This window comes from Nelumbo nucifera, chromosome 2 (genome assembly GCF_055504915.1).
Source record: "Nelumbo nucifera cultivar China Antique chromosome 2, China Antique-T2T, whole genome shotgun sequence".
Lineage (NCBI taxonomy): Eukaryota > Viridiplantae > Streptophyta > Magnoliopsida > Proteales > Nelumbonaceae > Nelumbo > Nelumbo nucifera.
The window spans coordinates 22,554,285-22,569,778 of NC_142650.1; the positions used below are offsets into that span (position 1 = coordinate 22,554,285).

Consider the following 15,494-nt stretch of genomic DNA (forward strand, 5'->3'; position numbering starts at 1 on the left):
GGAATTAGTAACAGGAAAACCAGCCTAAACAGAATATCTCTGGGTCTGGATAGCAGAAGAGGTGCAGAGGAGAGGAGACGACTCAGACGAGGGGTGGGGCTTCTCTTTCTTCTCTCCAGTCTCCACCATAATCCTAGGTTTTCTGAGGATCTCTGTGTGGCATCTATCTACACGAGTATGGTTTGTGCTTCTGTGTCCATCTTATCCTCCACATCTTCGTTTCCCTCGAATTCCAGTAGCGAATCACCACCTTATGCAACTACTTCTGCTACTACAAGGACTAGATGCCTGAAGGTCTCGAGACGGAAGCCTAGAGGTTTGAAACCAGTTTCTTTGCGTTTTGCTTCCCGAGCTTTGAAGATTGGAGCTTCTTCCAAGCAATCAATCGAAGATGGTGCTGCTGAAAGCTTTCTGGAGGACAATTCAATTGCGGATTTCATGAGATTCCGAAGAGGGAATGGGGGGAGCAATGGCGAGTTGCAGACGGCCGTTGTTAGCTACAGGAAGAAATTCCCGTGGTCTCTGCTTCAGCCTTTTCTCCAGGTAAAATGCTGCAACTCTCTTAATTTAGGTATTTATTCGTTCGTCCTTCTCTAGTCGACCGCAATTTAATTAATCAGTTGTTCTTTTGTTTCTGCAGGTTGATCTGGTATCGACAATCCATATAGCAGATAAAGAGTATGTTGTTCTCATTTGGTTTGATGGTTTTGCTTCTCTCTTTTTGTATCTCAAAATATTGCAGTATTAGATTTAAGTTTGGATGAGAATATTTCTTTATTGGAGTTCTGATGGTTCAAATCGTTATATACCTTTTTTAGTCCTTCTGCAGTGATCTTGAAGATATTCACGTTAATACTTCCATGAAACTTTCTTCTAGAGATTATGACAGCTAGGCATTGCCAAGTGTTTTGGGTGTAAACTTTATATTGCCAGGGTTTATTTTGTAGGTTTTGTCAATTGTAAAAATATTTCCTTCATGTGAAAAACCTCCATTAAAACAATTAGACTTTCCCATCTAATATGATTAATGCAATCCTATTACCTATATTTTCATGTAGACAGACGTGGAAATCATGGTGATGAGTTTATACACCAAACTACTTTCATGATTGTGAAGGTCTCCATAAAGGTGTTCTATTTTTTGTTAGTGTTTCTTTTTCCTTTTGGTTGTTAACAGTAAGGATTGTATTAACATGAAGAGAAAGAACGAGATACAAAGCCCTAGGCTCAAAGAAAATTCAAACCCAGGATCACCAAAGACCGACCAAGAAAAGGGCCTATTTTACAGAAAATTTAAGAAAACAACATGAAAGATACCAACTGACAACTACAGCACCTTTCTTTCTAATTACCTTCCTAGAAAGATTTATCCATTACTAAGTTGGCTGGTTTGAGGAATGGGTGCAAGAAGGGGTTCAGAATGGATGCCAGGAATCTCACCTGTCTAAGGAAGTAACTAGATGTCCACAGAACTGTACAATTATATCTCACTGATATGAAGGAGTGAGAAGCTCTTCTCTTACTGGATCTCCATAATAGCTGGGCCTGTATAGTTTTGTAAACAAATATTACTTGGATATTTTCAATTTAGTTCATCATGATCTAAGCCTTGTCCCACCTCTATGGGTCAGCTACATGAATCCTGTTATGCCATACCATTCTGTTCAGTGTCATATCCATTGTTAAACTGTGGGCCCTTTCATTTTTCATTTCTTCAGCCCTATCCTTTTTTTGTCTGCCCTTACCTCTTGTAGCCCCTTAAACTTGTAATAGATGACTTTTAAACAGTGTAATAGATGATCTTCTCTTTGTGTGACCAAATCATCTCATTCTACCTTCTCTCATTTTATCACCTATTGGAGCTACCCCAGTTCCTTTCAAGTTCATTTCTAATTGTATCCTTTCTAGTCTTCCTAGTCATCCATTTTCATTTCTCAGCTTGGGTTAGACCTGCCCAAATTGCAGCCCTACCCAACACTTTGCTCCATAAAACATTGTTGGCTTTGTAACTGTTTTATAAAATTTTCCTTTTGGTCTAAGATCCCAATCAGTGTTTTAAAAGGTGTGGGAGGCGTACGCCCGGAGGCACCCTCAAAACACCCCGAGGGGTATGCCAAAAGCATTGATACCTTTGAGGTATACGCCTTTTTCATGAGGCGTGCTAGGGAAAGAAAAAGAAAGAAAGAGAAGGGAAAAAAAGAGAAAAGAAAGAAAAGAAAAGGGAAGGGAAGAGGAGAAGGGGAAAGAAATAAATATATTCTTGCTTTGCTCTAGCTCACTTACTTTGCTCACCCGCCCATGCTTTGGCAAGACCCCCCTCCCCCTTTCAGCTAATATTATGCATCTTCATTCTTCTTAATATAAAAGGTTTTTATTAAAAATAAAGAAAAATAAGATCTTCCTCATCCCCCTCCTTTTAAGGAGGCTTATGCCTCTTATATTCTGAATCTGAACTACGCCTCCACCTCCAGGTAATGGAATGCCTTGTGTCACAAATCCATGTTATAAAACATTGATCCCAATTATTTGTATACCATGTTTATTAGTGATTACAGAACAGATCCCTAATCACCCCTTGCTTTGCTAGCCCATCCGTGAATAAGTTAACAGATATCTTCACCCAACTGAATTTTATCTCAATATCTTTTGCCAGCCATTTAAATTTTTTCCTTTCATTGCTGTAATTCCACATTGCAGTCTTGTCTTCCTTTAGCCATCTTACCACCACCTTCGAGTCCCCTTCAATTATCAGCTTCCTAATGTTCAGCTCTCTTGCGCTTTGAACTCCCTCCAACGCCACAAAAATCTCAGCCCTTAGAGAGTCACCCTCTCCAATAGGGCCAGAGTAAATAGCTGAAACAATCCCTTCCTTGTTCTTGATAACTCCCCCAATACCCGACGAACCTGGGTTCCCAAGGCTGCTGCCATCAAAATTCAGTTTTAGGAAGCCCAAGGGGGGAGTTATCCAAGAGGGCTAAAGGAAACAACATGATATCATGCTGTATGAAACAACACGATATCCATTGAGGCTTCAGTCCCCCCAACCCCCCACCCAAATAAAAAAAACAGACATTTTGTGAGTTAAGCAAGTTGAGTCAGAATGCATGAAATGGCAAATTACTGGTTCTAGGAATCAAAATATAATATTTGAGATTGGATTCAATGTTTTCAAAACCCACCTGGAGGCCGAACCGTTTTTGCCCCCAGGTTGTGAGTCACCGGTTTGACCGTCCGGGTCGAATGGGTCAGACTGTGCCACATCAGCAATACCTATTTTTTTTGGTAAGCAGCAATACTTAAATTCATACATATATATAGTATTTTATCAATAAATAATGTATACTTATGGTCTACATGTATTATTTTATATTTAATTTATGTTTTTAAATTCAGTTTTTATTTTTTTTTATTTGTAAAAAATATATTAAAATTTGCATTTTGAGACCAAAAAGGGGTTTTCTTGGCGAAAATAGTGGGGCAACAGCACCTTAGGATGCATAGGTCTTGAAAAGTTACCCAAAATAAAAAAAAAACACCTCAACCCGACATCAGAGTGCAAAGTTATGGCTTCCCGAAGTTTGCATACACATTTAGTGTGCAGCCCGTGACCTGGTCGGATGGTTTTTTACCAAGCCAACAGATTTTGACCATCCTTCTGGTTTTACTAAAACCGGACCTAGAATCTTGACTGGATGACTATTCAAACAGTTCAATCAGGGGAGTCAATGGCGGGTTGAAAACACTGATCTGATTTCACCATTTTTTGAAGCCTCAATCTGATTTTATCATTTTTTGAAGCCTCGATCTGATTTCATCATTTATATATGTATTACTGTGTAATTTGGTGCTTCATAGTTTTGGTGTCCATATTGGACATTTTTTAATCATGTGATGCTTGTTGGGGGTCTAGGAAGGATGCTAACTTGTGCAGACCAAAAGTACAAGGAAAGTATGAACCAAGTTTCTTGTGCCACATTTTCCTTTTGTTTTTCCTACTGTAAGGGATGAAACATAGTCTTCAATCTATTCTGAAATTGTTTACAAGTTTAAAATAGTTCTTCATCTGCATGTACTTATGAGTTGTGACAATATTTACACATATTGTCCTTACATTTAAACCATTCATCAGTTCATTAATCTGTATTTGAGTATTGAAATGCAATACATATGTATCTAAAACATTGTCAAACTTTCCTAGTATTGAGGTTAAACCATATTTAGCAATCATTGTGTAAGACAGATGATGCTTTAGAAGGGAATTTTTCTTGTTTCCTTTCTCTTGTTGGATTTTATTTTGTTAAAATTACAAAATTCTAGTTTTAATGAATTATATGCTCAATATGCAGGTATTTTGCAACCCTTCAGAAGGAACTTGAATCCTATGACTGTGTCCTTTATGAGATGGTTGCTAGCAGGGAGAGTTTGGAGAATAGAAGAAAACAAACTGCAACCAAAAGGCTGAAAAGTTCACGCTCGAGGGGTTTCAATATTCTTGGATGCATCCAACGGCAGATGTCTCGAGTTCTTACACTTGATTTCCAGTTGGACTGTCTCAACTATAATGGTGATAATTGGTACCATGCTGATCTTGATTATGAGACCTTCAAGCTTCTGCAGGTATCAATCTTGTGTGTGTGTGTGTGTGTGTGTGTGTGTTGATCAGCATCAATCTTGTACATAATTAACATTCCATTGTTTGTATCTGTGAACATGCTCAGTTATTGGGGATAAAAAAATTATTAGTTGAAACTTTTAAAAAGTACCTTATCTTACAGAGGTTGCAAAAACATCTGATTATTTTACATTTATGGAATGAATTGTTTTACCTGTTTTCATGGTAGATTTTCCATGTCTATAGCAAAAGAATACATGCAGATCTAGCAAATGTTTATATTGTACATATAGAACAGCTTTCTCTCGCATTCTCTCTTGGATTTTGACAAGGTTGGTATACTTTTAAGAAACAAAACTAACGCGGAAGTAACTCTGCCTTTTTAAAATATTTGAGCATATTCAATTTGCATACAAGAACATTTTTCCTATTCTGGAAGGTCAGGAATGGTACTCTATCTCCTTTTAAGTTAGAGATTTTGATACTACTTGGTTGCTTCTTTCAGCTTGAGAGAGGTGAGAGCTTCTTTACATTTGCTAGAGATATGACACTTAAATCAACGAAGGCCATGGTTCAGCCGTCGTCTATTCCTGAAGACCTTGGTCCTTGGAGATCCAAGCTTTTATGGGCTTCTCGCGTGTTACCCATGCCACTTGTTGGCCTCCTCATAATAGGAAGCATCTGTGCAGATTTGGGAAGTGAGACATCTGAATATCCAGAGTTCGAGGCACTGTCAAGACTTGATTTTAGTGCTGCAATGAAGGTTTTCTTGGCGAAGAGGCTAACTTCTGAGTAAGTTAAACAGAAAATCTTCTAGTGTTGAAAAACTTTAAACTTGGTATCATAGTGATGGATTGTTTTATCCGGTAGCTAAGTGCTATTTTCTAATTACACTCCCAAGCAGTGTTTTTGAAACCATCGTTGACCCAGATGGTCGAACCATTCGGCCCAGGAACCATCCAAGAAACCGGTTTTGTTTCACCCCTAACCTGTTATTTGGCCAAAAAACCGTTGACTTGTTCAGCGACCCACTGGCCCGGGCATCGGTTTTTAAAAGATTGCTCCCAAGTGCTGTTTTCTGAACCGGAATTTAGCCAAGCATAAAATTCTTACTTTGCGAATCAAATTAATAAATATATGCTCATCACTTTAAGTTGGAGATTGACCACATCATCATTCTACTTCTTAGTCAATGAAATTCTTTGTTTGAGACCAAGATATATACTATTAGATGTTGTCTTATATCTACACCAATCAACAGCATAAAGATGAAAACCAGTGCATCTTCCTCGTGCATTTTTATGACCTGCTCTTTATAGTTAAGTGCTCTCTCTCAATTGTTATTAGCTAAGAAATGTTTCTTGGGAAGTAATATTGTGTATTGTTCTTGAAAGGTTCACAGAGGTAACAGCCGATGTGGAGATGGGGTCTGTTATCATTGGTGAGAGGAACAAAGTTGCAACAGAGGCACTCAATAGAGCCATCAAGGAAGGGCACAATAAGATCGCCGTATTGTATGGGGGTGGCCACATGCCAGACTTGGGCAGGAGGTTACGTGAGGAACTAGACCTATTTCCATCACGAGTTCAATGGGTAACAGCATGGTCCATAAGGAACCGGGAGCTTGATAGCCAGTCGCTTCCATTTCTGAAAACACTAGCCAGACTATCTGGTTGGCCGCTGAATAGATATCAAACCCTGGCACTGCTTATCCTTTCTACGGTCCTGGCATTGGATCTCTGGTTCTGGGAGCTCTTTTTTGGCACTACATTGAACTGGGTGTCTGAAGCTGCTTCTGTAGTCGGTCAGTTTGCCGAGAATGCACAAGTTCTGTGATCACCCCCCCCCCCATCCGCTAGGTGTAAATTTCATTATTTTAACAAGCAGGAAAGCCTCATATACACTCGTGTAAATAACCATATAATGTAACAGCATTAATTTTCTTAAGCAGTACAAATCCCAAGCAGATGTATAATGTATTCAATTACCTTTGGCTGCTCCTCGCCTTTTTTAATAATAAATTAGAAAAAGAATCTTACGGTTCTGTTGTTGCTAATTTTATTTGGTCTGTACTTGAGGCCACGTAATCCAGGAACTCCTGTCTTAAATTTGGAATAAATGAGAGGGCATAAATAACAAATTAACAATGACGACCAGACCATTTTAACTTTTTAAAATACATTCTATATTCTATGCTGAATGTCATTTGCCTTGATGGTACCATCAAGCCTGTGATGAGGTTAATATCTAATCGACAAACCCCAAAATTGAGAAACTTAGGTTATGCTTGATTACTTTATTACCATTGCCGTTGCCGCTTTGGGCTCCAACATTGAGAGGCAATGGCATTCATGTCAAAACGCCAACAGAAAGTTTTGACACGAAACGTCTTCTTTGGCTGGTACTTACGTTGATCTAATCTAACTATATTCTTATAACGATTAGGGTGCTTAGGAATGGGTTTTTTTCGACATGTGTTGCATTTGATTCTTCCCTCCTTTGTCTTATCCCTGTCTTCTTGGCAAGCATTGGAATCTAACGGTAAAGACCTCTTCAAACCATGGGTCGAAGTGCCAAATTGACGCCCATTGGATCGCTGCTCGATGTGACTTGATGCTGAGTGACCCTCACTGAAGGCTCGTAGCTACAGCCAAACGATGTGCCTTACTGACGCCCATTTCTAACCGCCCACTCCAATCTTCTACACTCTCTCTCTCTCTCTCTCGTGTCTGAATAATAAATTCAGAGAAACCCTATCACTCTATCGCTTTCTCCTCCGACCCAAATCCTACTCTCTCCGCTCTTCTTGATTTTGTTTGCAGGTTTTCATCATTGTAGCTAATCCTAACTTATTTTCTACATTTTCAGGTATTCAAAACCCTAGCTATTGATTGTAGCGTAAAGTATAGTTCATTGAGAGCTTTTGTCTTCTCCTCCCTGCCTGTGAGAGTTCTGACTTCAGTCATGGTTAGAATTTCTTTTTGCTAGGGCTTCTTTTACTTTGGAAATACATTTCATGTCTGTGAGAGTTTGGATCTTTAGGTTGTGTTTGGTTGGAGTGTAAATGCAAAACTATGGTAATGCAAATGATTTGGGTGCAATTTTTTTTTCTTGTTTCAAATTTCACCTAGTTTGTTTGGTTGCAATAAAACCCAAAGTAGAATAAAGTAAAATCCAAAACAAATTTAAATCAAATTTTTGCTATTTTTTTCATTTGCACTCCCACACATTTGTACTAATGCAAATAAAATTGCACTGCAACCAAACACGACCTTATGACCATAGTGCCCACCATCTCTTCCAATCTTATTCTTTTGTTTTTCCCTTTAAAGGTATTTCTCTACATATCTCAAACAAACAGTGAAGATGAATCATTGCAGTCTACAGAGCCCCTTCATCCTGTGATGAGAGGAGCCCCTGGTTTTGGCCTCTTGAATCATGCCATCAATGACTCAATCAGACCTTTGAGATGGCAGTTATGGTAAATCTTTCTTTGAAACCTAAATCTTTTCTTTTCCCTTTGGATCCTACATCTTAAACCTCATTCAATTTTTATTATTTCTTATTAATTCATGAAAAGCTATGATGTCATTGCCTGGGTGTGTATGTATTCTATTTGGAAAATGATATTGTGATCCATTGAATAATGAATTGCATCTCCCTTGTGTATGGTAAATATTATAGCAAAATATTGTTCTTGGTTTGGTTAGCATTAAAGGTGATTTTGGAAAAGATGAATAAACCTGAGAATTTGCACTTTTCCCAGGGAGGATGAGGATGAAAATTCCACGTTGCCATGCTCTTGTGTCTTATAATATTAAAAAGAGGCTCCATTGTGCTCTGTTATTTATTAACTGTAATTAGCAGAAAGTTTGGATCATATCACGGTTTTTCTGTTTTTGTCCTGATTTAAGGAACATCCTTGTTCTGCTTGACTTGAAGATGCACCGTCCTGGGTTGCGATCTACCCAGTGTCATTGCATGGATTTCTTTTTATTTTTTATTGAAATTAATTTCCTACATCGAAGACCACTGAGACTGCAATTTCTCAGAGTACCACTTGATTCCAGTAGTATCAAGTACCTATTTTGTTTTACCAAAAAAGACGTTCATGTTTACTTGATGAAAGTTTGTAAAGTGTTTTGAGGTGGACTTGTTTGTTAAGTGTGTTTGATGATCAAGGACCAGCTTCAATTATGCTTTTCTTGCCACTGGTTATAATTGTATACTGTTCTCTCTAATAATTGTCTAATGAAATGTTATTCTATGATTCTATTTCTATCTATGCCCTTAGAGACAGTGGTTGATGCAGCCAAGGGGTGTTCAGAGAAGCTTTAAATGGTCCTCTCCATATGTCACCAAACAATGAGTTAGATTTTCCAAACCCAAAAACATCAGCTAAACTTCAATAGAAAAGGGTTCCTAGAAATGAGGCTTCTTAGACCAAGCCAGAGGTAGCTGAAGGCTACCACATAATCATAGGGTGAAACAACAAAAACATGGAGCTTTCATGGACCAGAAAACTTGTTCAACATGTTAATAACTTAATAACAATGAGAAATTGGAGTTTATAGTGTTTGTTCTTTTTGGGCTTATTTTGAATAAGATTTGATATTATTGACTTTTCTTATATTGCTTTGCAGTCATCTGCTCACCTAGAAGACAATACATATGATTGAGTTGAAGAGATTAGCATCATAAGGCATACTGGACGGTACTGGAACTTGTCCTAGCATATGAAAGGCGATGACTTCTTCAGTTCTTTGAACTACTACAGCCTTTAACTGATGTTTGGTTAATGACCTATTCATAAAGATAGATTTTGTTTCTTATATTGCTTTGCAGTCATCTGCTCACCTAGAAGACAATACATATGATTGAGTTGAAGAGATTAGCATCATAAGGCATACTGGACGGTACTGGAACTTGTCCTAGCATATGAAAGGCGATGACTTCTTCAGTTCTTTGAACTACTACAGCCTTTAACTGATGTTTGGTTAATGACCTATTCATAAAGATAGATTTTGTTTGTTGTTTTTTTTCCCTTCCTGTAATTAATGAAATTTGTTCATTTTTATTCAATTGAACTTCTCATTTGAGTTATGGATATCGGAAAGTTCATTTTTTCCTTGATGTTAGTAGTGAAGGATTCCATATATCTGATAAATAAGATGAATAAAGATAAATGGTTTCTTTTACTAATTGGTATACAGCTTCTATTTGGGTATCTACCAAGGGGTTGTGGGTTGTGGTGATCCAAGCTAACAAAAGGATGATCACAGAAGCATTTTCTCTCTGTGGTTAACATTATTAGTTTTGACTTAATGTCTTGGGGTGCTATAACATTGAGTTCCCTATTTAGTTATGGTTATTGAAGATGTCGTGATAAATAATGGTGATTCTCAAATTTTAAAATTTAAGGAATGGAAAGAAAAAATTACACCTACCTTCATCATTTGATCAATGTTAACCATTCTGCAACGTATTGCGTTGTTTTTAATTGATTTTGTCACATGGTAATTATTTAAAGTTTTTTATTACGAAAGAATGTTTGCTTTTATCATATTTGTCATAGGCCTCCTTGCTTAATGGACTCAAGAAAATCATATATGGGGTTCACCCAATCCAAATAAAGGGCAAATTAGAAATTGGATCCAAAAGACTCTAGAAGTGTAGAAAGTTCCGGAAAAGCTAAAATCCAATCCAGGATTCTATTGCCAATGTTGGTACAAATCCTTTCATCCCATTTTCTTCTTACATCAAACCTTTTTTTTTTCTTTTGAAATTCCTGAAAAATAAAAAGGTTGTTAATGTGGATGAACAAGTTCCTAACATCCTCTTCATTCTCCTTAAACATGTAGCATAGAGTATAACTATCCACAAATTTTAGATAATGAAAAATTATGAAATTTAGATTATAAACTATCTTTCATTTGTTTGGTTCATTTTTATGAAATTTTCCAATACAAAAACAAAATTCTGATTATGAAGGATTATTCTGTACATTTCAGATTATAAAGTATGCATATTACTTTGCATATCAACAGCCAGAGGAGATTAGAGAGAATATATAGGTGACGTGTATGCTTATGTGGATAGAAGAGTTAGGCTCTAGAAGATAATTATATGGTCATGACCGCATTGGTTTGTTTGCTTAGAACCATGAGGTCAGTTATACTGGTGCAAGTCTATATGTACTCGGATTAGATCATCGACTGAAGTAGAGGCAGTGGCTCTTAAGGTAACTTTATCTACAAGCAGAGAATTGGGATTACACAGAGTGGTGATGGAATTTGATGTTGAGGTAGTTGTGAAGGGCTTGTTGGACCATTGGTCATCTCTGCCATAGAAGACTTTCCCCATTACACCATATCTTAGAAATCAATACACAAGATATTCCTCTTCAAAAGGATTTAGACTTTCCCAATTACACCATATCAATACACCATATCTTAGAAATCAATACACAAGATGTATTGTGCTCGGGTTTGTTCTCTTCATTGGGCATATTAATAATTGAAAATTTTCAGTGTTTTGGGTTATATTTTGTTTGAATTTTTAGATATTTTTGGATTTAAAATTTTATTGGGAGTTCAATGACATCCATCAAATCCAAAATCTCAGATGTGTTGTAACGGAGATCATTTCTATTTGGTATATAAGTTTCTTCCATAAAAGTGGAAATTCAGGTTCTGCATCCATTATATTTGTTCTCATACATTTACATGAATGCAAGGTTAACCAGTTTCCAGGAAAGTTCTTTCATTTGGAACCAATTCCCCACGCCCTTAGACCCTTACTCCCTTGATAAATTGATTGGTTACTTAGTTATTTGTAATCTCTCCTTCACTTAGTTTGTTAAGAATGTGCAATACTGTACTTAGTTTGTTAAGAATGTGCAATACTGTTGAATTTAGTGCTTATATATTGGTTTGTTTACTCTAGCATATGTTGTAACTTCCCTGTATTCTAATTGAAGTTCACATGTTGAAGTGGAAGATGGTGATGAGAATGCACCAAATACAAAATGATTAGTAAATAGCACCAGCACTTTTCTTATATTCGCGTTTTGGATTTTCCTTATATTTGAGTTGTTAGTTTTGAAACTTTAAAGAGGAGAACCATATGTTTAATTGCTATTTAAATAACACCAGTACCAAATATATGTGAACACTAGGAAACTTGAGTCATTTTGTATTTTGATATTTAGCCGGTGATCCTATAGGAGTGCTATAATTAGATTTTATATATTAACTATGAATAATTAGATTTTATGGCATGGACAATAGATTGACATTCAATTTGGTTACGCTAGAATGACAAGATACCAATTTATAGCCTCCTGGGCCCCACTCCGCCAGTTAAGTGTTAAAACAAGTGCCTTGCGTGGTCCGTGTTTGGTAAAAGTAAAACATTTATATACTGCTTATATTAAACCTGACGATGACAGCACCTTACTATACTTATCGTTCATCCAATCGTCAAATTTATGAATAAATGTTTCCTGCTAATTGGCTTTCGCTCATCATTACACAGATAATCATGCAGACCGCATACATACAACCAACAAAAAGATGTTTTGCTTTAGAGGAAGGATTTACCATTGATGGGTATTAAATAGTTTCTTACTAGCATACAGTAAGAATAAACTTCACTGCCACATTTGATATAAACTAATAGCCAGGCTATTGGACCCAAGTTCTAACTATAAGTTCATGTTCCTTCAAAGAGTTCAAAACTCAAAATGCCTAGGTGATGCTGATGCGACTTGCAACGGCATTTCAACTTTTCAAGTAGAACCAGCCGAGGTACTAAAGTAACCCCTAGTCAAGAAACCAAAAGTTGCCTATTCCATCAGAGAGTGGATGGAAGATAAAGTGTAACTTGGGCCGGTTCAGCCCAAATCTAACCCAAAAATATCATTCCAATTTACAAAAATGCATCAGGAACAGTAAATCTAAGGGCGAAATGTGTTTAGTCGAGTACAAACGCAGCATTTATGTGAAGTGTATGCTAGCAAAGATTTAACCTACCGAAAATGTTAAGAAATAATGGAAGAATCAAAATATGCATGAAAACACTTTGGAAACCGATATAAATCTCATTACTGCCTATACTCTCTTTAACTTCAGTTTCACTGCAAAAGATCAGATTGAGATGGAATGGCATGGAATGGAGGGTGAAATGTAGGTCTTTTTGAGGCTTTCATCAAAGATAAGATTGCAGTTGTAATATTTCTGGAGAGCAATCAATGCACATTGATCTTTGTAAATCTCCCCTGCCATGGGGCCATGGCCCCCAACCGGGTCAATGGAGGGAATCAATCGATCCAAATGCCCCCGGCTATAAGCAGGCAGGAGACCCTACCAGACCGGTTCGCACCTTCAAAATTAGCCCATGTGACTATGGTGTGAGCTGCTTTATTACATTACATGATCCACTAAAGCAACAAAGTCCATCCAAAACCACAAAAAAAAAAAAAACTTAAGCCACATCTCCTGATATACAAAGAGACCAAGATGAGGACCTATTGGCACCTCCAACAGTACAATAACCCACCTCCGAAAACCAAATCTGATTCTGTAGTCAGACATTATATTCCTAGTTCAACCACATTTTATTCAAGAAATAGGTGTATGTTGGTATATCTGCAGGTTGCACAGAAGTATCATCACCAAAGCAGTCCCATGTAAAACCAAAAACTCTAGTCTCTATACAAGGTGCTGCCCAACTGTCCATATGGAAGAACTTAATCAATCCATGGTTTAGCAATCATGCTATTAATGCCAATTTAGATTACCTTGTGATCCATCTAGCGTAGGCATTAATCATAGCAATGAAGAACTCAACTGTTCAAATAAAAAATATCAGGTCCTCAAACATTCTCCTATCTATTTGAACTTCTAGATTCTAATTGATAGAATGGGTGCAATACATTATCAGAATGTCATCTGCATTTCAATACTAATTTCTCATGTGCTCTAAAATTGTACCAATTTATGTAATTTCTGCATTTAACAGGGTTTAGTGTATATTTTTCATGTGTTGATCTATATAATCTATGTCCTCTAAAATTATACAGAAGCCAATAAAGTGAGATTGCAACTTCTAACATTTCAGCTGCTGCATTGACAAAGCAAGTCAAGCCAGTTGCATTGAGCATAAATGTAGAACCCTTCTAAAAAAACTTCACTTTCTTCCCCAACGAATAGATCCAGAACTTCCCAAACCATAGCTTGCAATTTTGATAGATAAAATACATTAAACGCACAAGCAACTGGTAGTGGAACCAATGGAATCCTCATGACAACACGTTACACCCTCCAATGTGAATCAACAGGCTAAGCTCTGAATCTAGGCAAACAACATAGGAAAACAAAAGAAAAAGAAAATGCACGTTTTTGTGACATCGGGAAGAACAAATGAGTTCAAAACACAAGTACCCAGCTCTTTCTAAGCTAGGAAAGTTAACCATTCTTATAGATTTCAGGGATGTGTGTTTAGGAGAATGATTTTAAGTGAAATTGTACTTTGGCACTTAAACATCCAAACTGCATCAAATAGAATCCATTGCTTCCAATAACAAAACAACAAAAACCAATAAAAATTATCATCCATAAATCTTCAGGATAAAACTTCTACTGCTAAGACACTCATCAGGGGGCGGGTAAAAACACTAGTATCCAGGATTTAATGAGACTGAAACGATAATAGACTACCAAAATTACGTCCCGCGATGCTCCTTTAACTTAAGAGGAGGCGGCTCCCTTCTTCCTCGGAGCTGCTTGAGTGCCTAAATAAACAAAACAACAAAGAAAATTAAGTAAAAATAGCAACCAAACTCACGCCAATATGAACGAAATGGACATATAATCACAGAAATAGGGAGAAATGTGATGAATATAAGATGCAAAAGAATAAATAAAGAGACTAAGTTTTACCTTCTCTGAAGTTACTCTTGAACCTACGCGGGAGGTGACGGAGGTACCTCATCCGACCAGTTCCAGTGGTCTTCCTTCGAATCGCCTTCACGCTCCAGTTATCTGAAACGCAAACAAAACCGCAGAAGATCATAAAAAAAATGTATGCGACAGAATATTAGATCAAAAATTGGGATCGAGGAAGCTGTGTAGAGGATATAAATGGAGATAACATAACAACTAGAGAATTAGATGAATAGCTCGCTTACATTTCCTGATGCGGCTCGAAGGAAACCCACAGGCAGCGCATGTGCTCTTCTGAAGGTGAAAGCTGCGGCGTCCGCACCTCACACAGAGAGTGTGGGTCTTGTTCCTCCTCTTACCGAAGCTACCTGTTCCTTTTCCCTGCTCACATCAAATCAAAAACCTAGGGTTCACAGAATGTCGGATTCGATTGCAAGAAAGAGGTAACTCTCTTTCTCTTGGATCTAAAATTCGAGAGTCGGGAGATGAAGTTACCATTTCCGCGGTTGCAGAGAAACCCTAGCTTCGAAAGTCTCACGCCAAGAGGTTGATGAAGATGGATGCATTATATTTATATCGGAAGGCGGGTCGGGGTTTTAGGGTTGTGATGATTGTGATGATTGTGTTACCTGCGCATTTTAGCTATAGGCTAGAGCCACAACTCGATGCCAGATTGGGCTGGGCTCGTCCCGGCCCTGAACCTATGTTATGGATCTCAGCCTATCCCCGATCGGCAACTTAAGACCCAACCCAGCCCAATAAGGCTTTATTAATTTGGCCAGACAAAATATGTGTCTTCGGCTCTTCGCTTAGAAAATATGCAGCCGTTGAATGCTATATTGGATGTAAGCTCAATCAGGTTTTATCATACATAGCCCCCCGTTTGGGAATGCTTATTTGAATAAGTATTTACGTGCTTTTGGAAAAAAAAAAAGGCT

General features: G+C 37.5%; 2 protein-coding genes across 2 annotated transcripts; one reads left to right on the forward strand and one right to left on the reverse strand.

Moving 5' to 3' along the window:
- Positions 1–14: 14 nt before the first annotated feature.
- On the forward strand, positions 15–6,668 carry LOC104595198 (uncharacterized). The gene is made up of 5 exons (XM_010255818.3): positions 15–543; positions 641–678; positions 4,347–4,617; positions 5,118–5,404; positions 6,007–6,668. The coding sequence occupies exons 1-5, from the start codon at positions 178–180 to the stop codon at positions 6,446–6,448; spliced, it is 1,404 nt and encodes a 467-aa protein (XP_010254120.1). The 5' UTR covers positions 15–177; the 3' UTR covers positions 6,449–6,668.
- Positions 6,669–14,164: 7,496 nt separating this feature from the next.
- Positions 14,165–15,208, reverse strand: LOC104595200 (large ribosomal subunit protein eL37z-like). Its single transcript, XM_010255819.3, has 4 exons — positions 15,052–15,208; positions 14,802–14,937; positions 14,554–14,655; positions 14,165–14,405 (listed from the first exon to the last, which is right to left on the reverse strand). The coding sequence occupies exons 1-4, from the start codon at positions 15,052–15,054 to the stop codon at positions 14,362–14,364; spliced, it is 285 nt and encodes a 94-aa protein (XP_010254121.1). The 5' UTR covers positions 15,055–15,208; the 3' UTR covers positions 14,165–14,361.
- Positions 15,209–15,494: the final 286 nt, after the last annotated feature.

What these genes read in the sequence shown, in the direction of transcription:
- LOC104595198 (XM_010255818.3), top strand. Translation starts at nt 178, where the DNA reads ATGGTTTGTGCTTCTGTGTCCATCTTATCCTCCACATCTTCGTTTCCC. An exon ending in TGCTTCAGCCTTTTCTCCAG is followed by an intron (nt 544 to 640) that starts GTAAAATGCTGC and finishes TTGTTTCTGCAG; the next exon opens with GTTGATCTGGTATCGACAAT. An exon ending in GCGAAGAGGCTAACTTCTGA is followed by an intron (nt 5,405 to 6,006) that starts GTAAGTTAAACA and finishes TGTTCTTGAAAG; the next exon opens with GTTCACAGAGGTAACAGCCG.
- LOC104595200 (XM_010255819.3), bottom strand. An exon ending in TTCGAGCCGCATCAGGAAAT is followed by an intron (nt 14,656 to 14,801) that starts GTAAGCGAGCTA and finishes TTTGCGTTTCAG; the next exon opens with ATAACTGGAGCGTGAAGGCG. An exon ending in CAAGAGTAACTTCAGAGAAG is followed by an intron (nt 14,406 to 14,553) that starts GTAAAACTTAGT and finishes TTGTTTATTTAG; the next exon opens with GCACTCAAGCAGCTCCGAGG.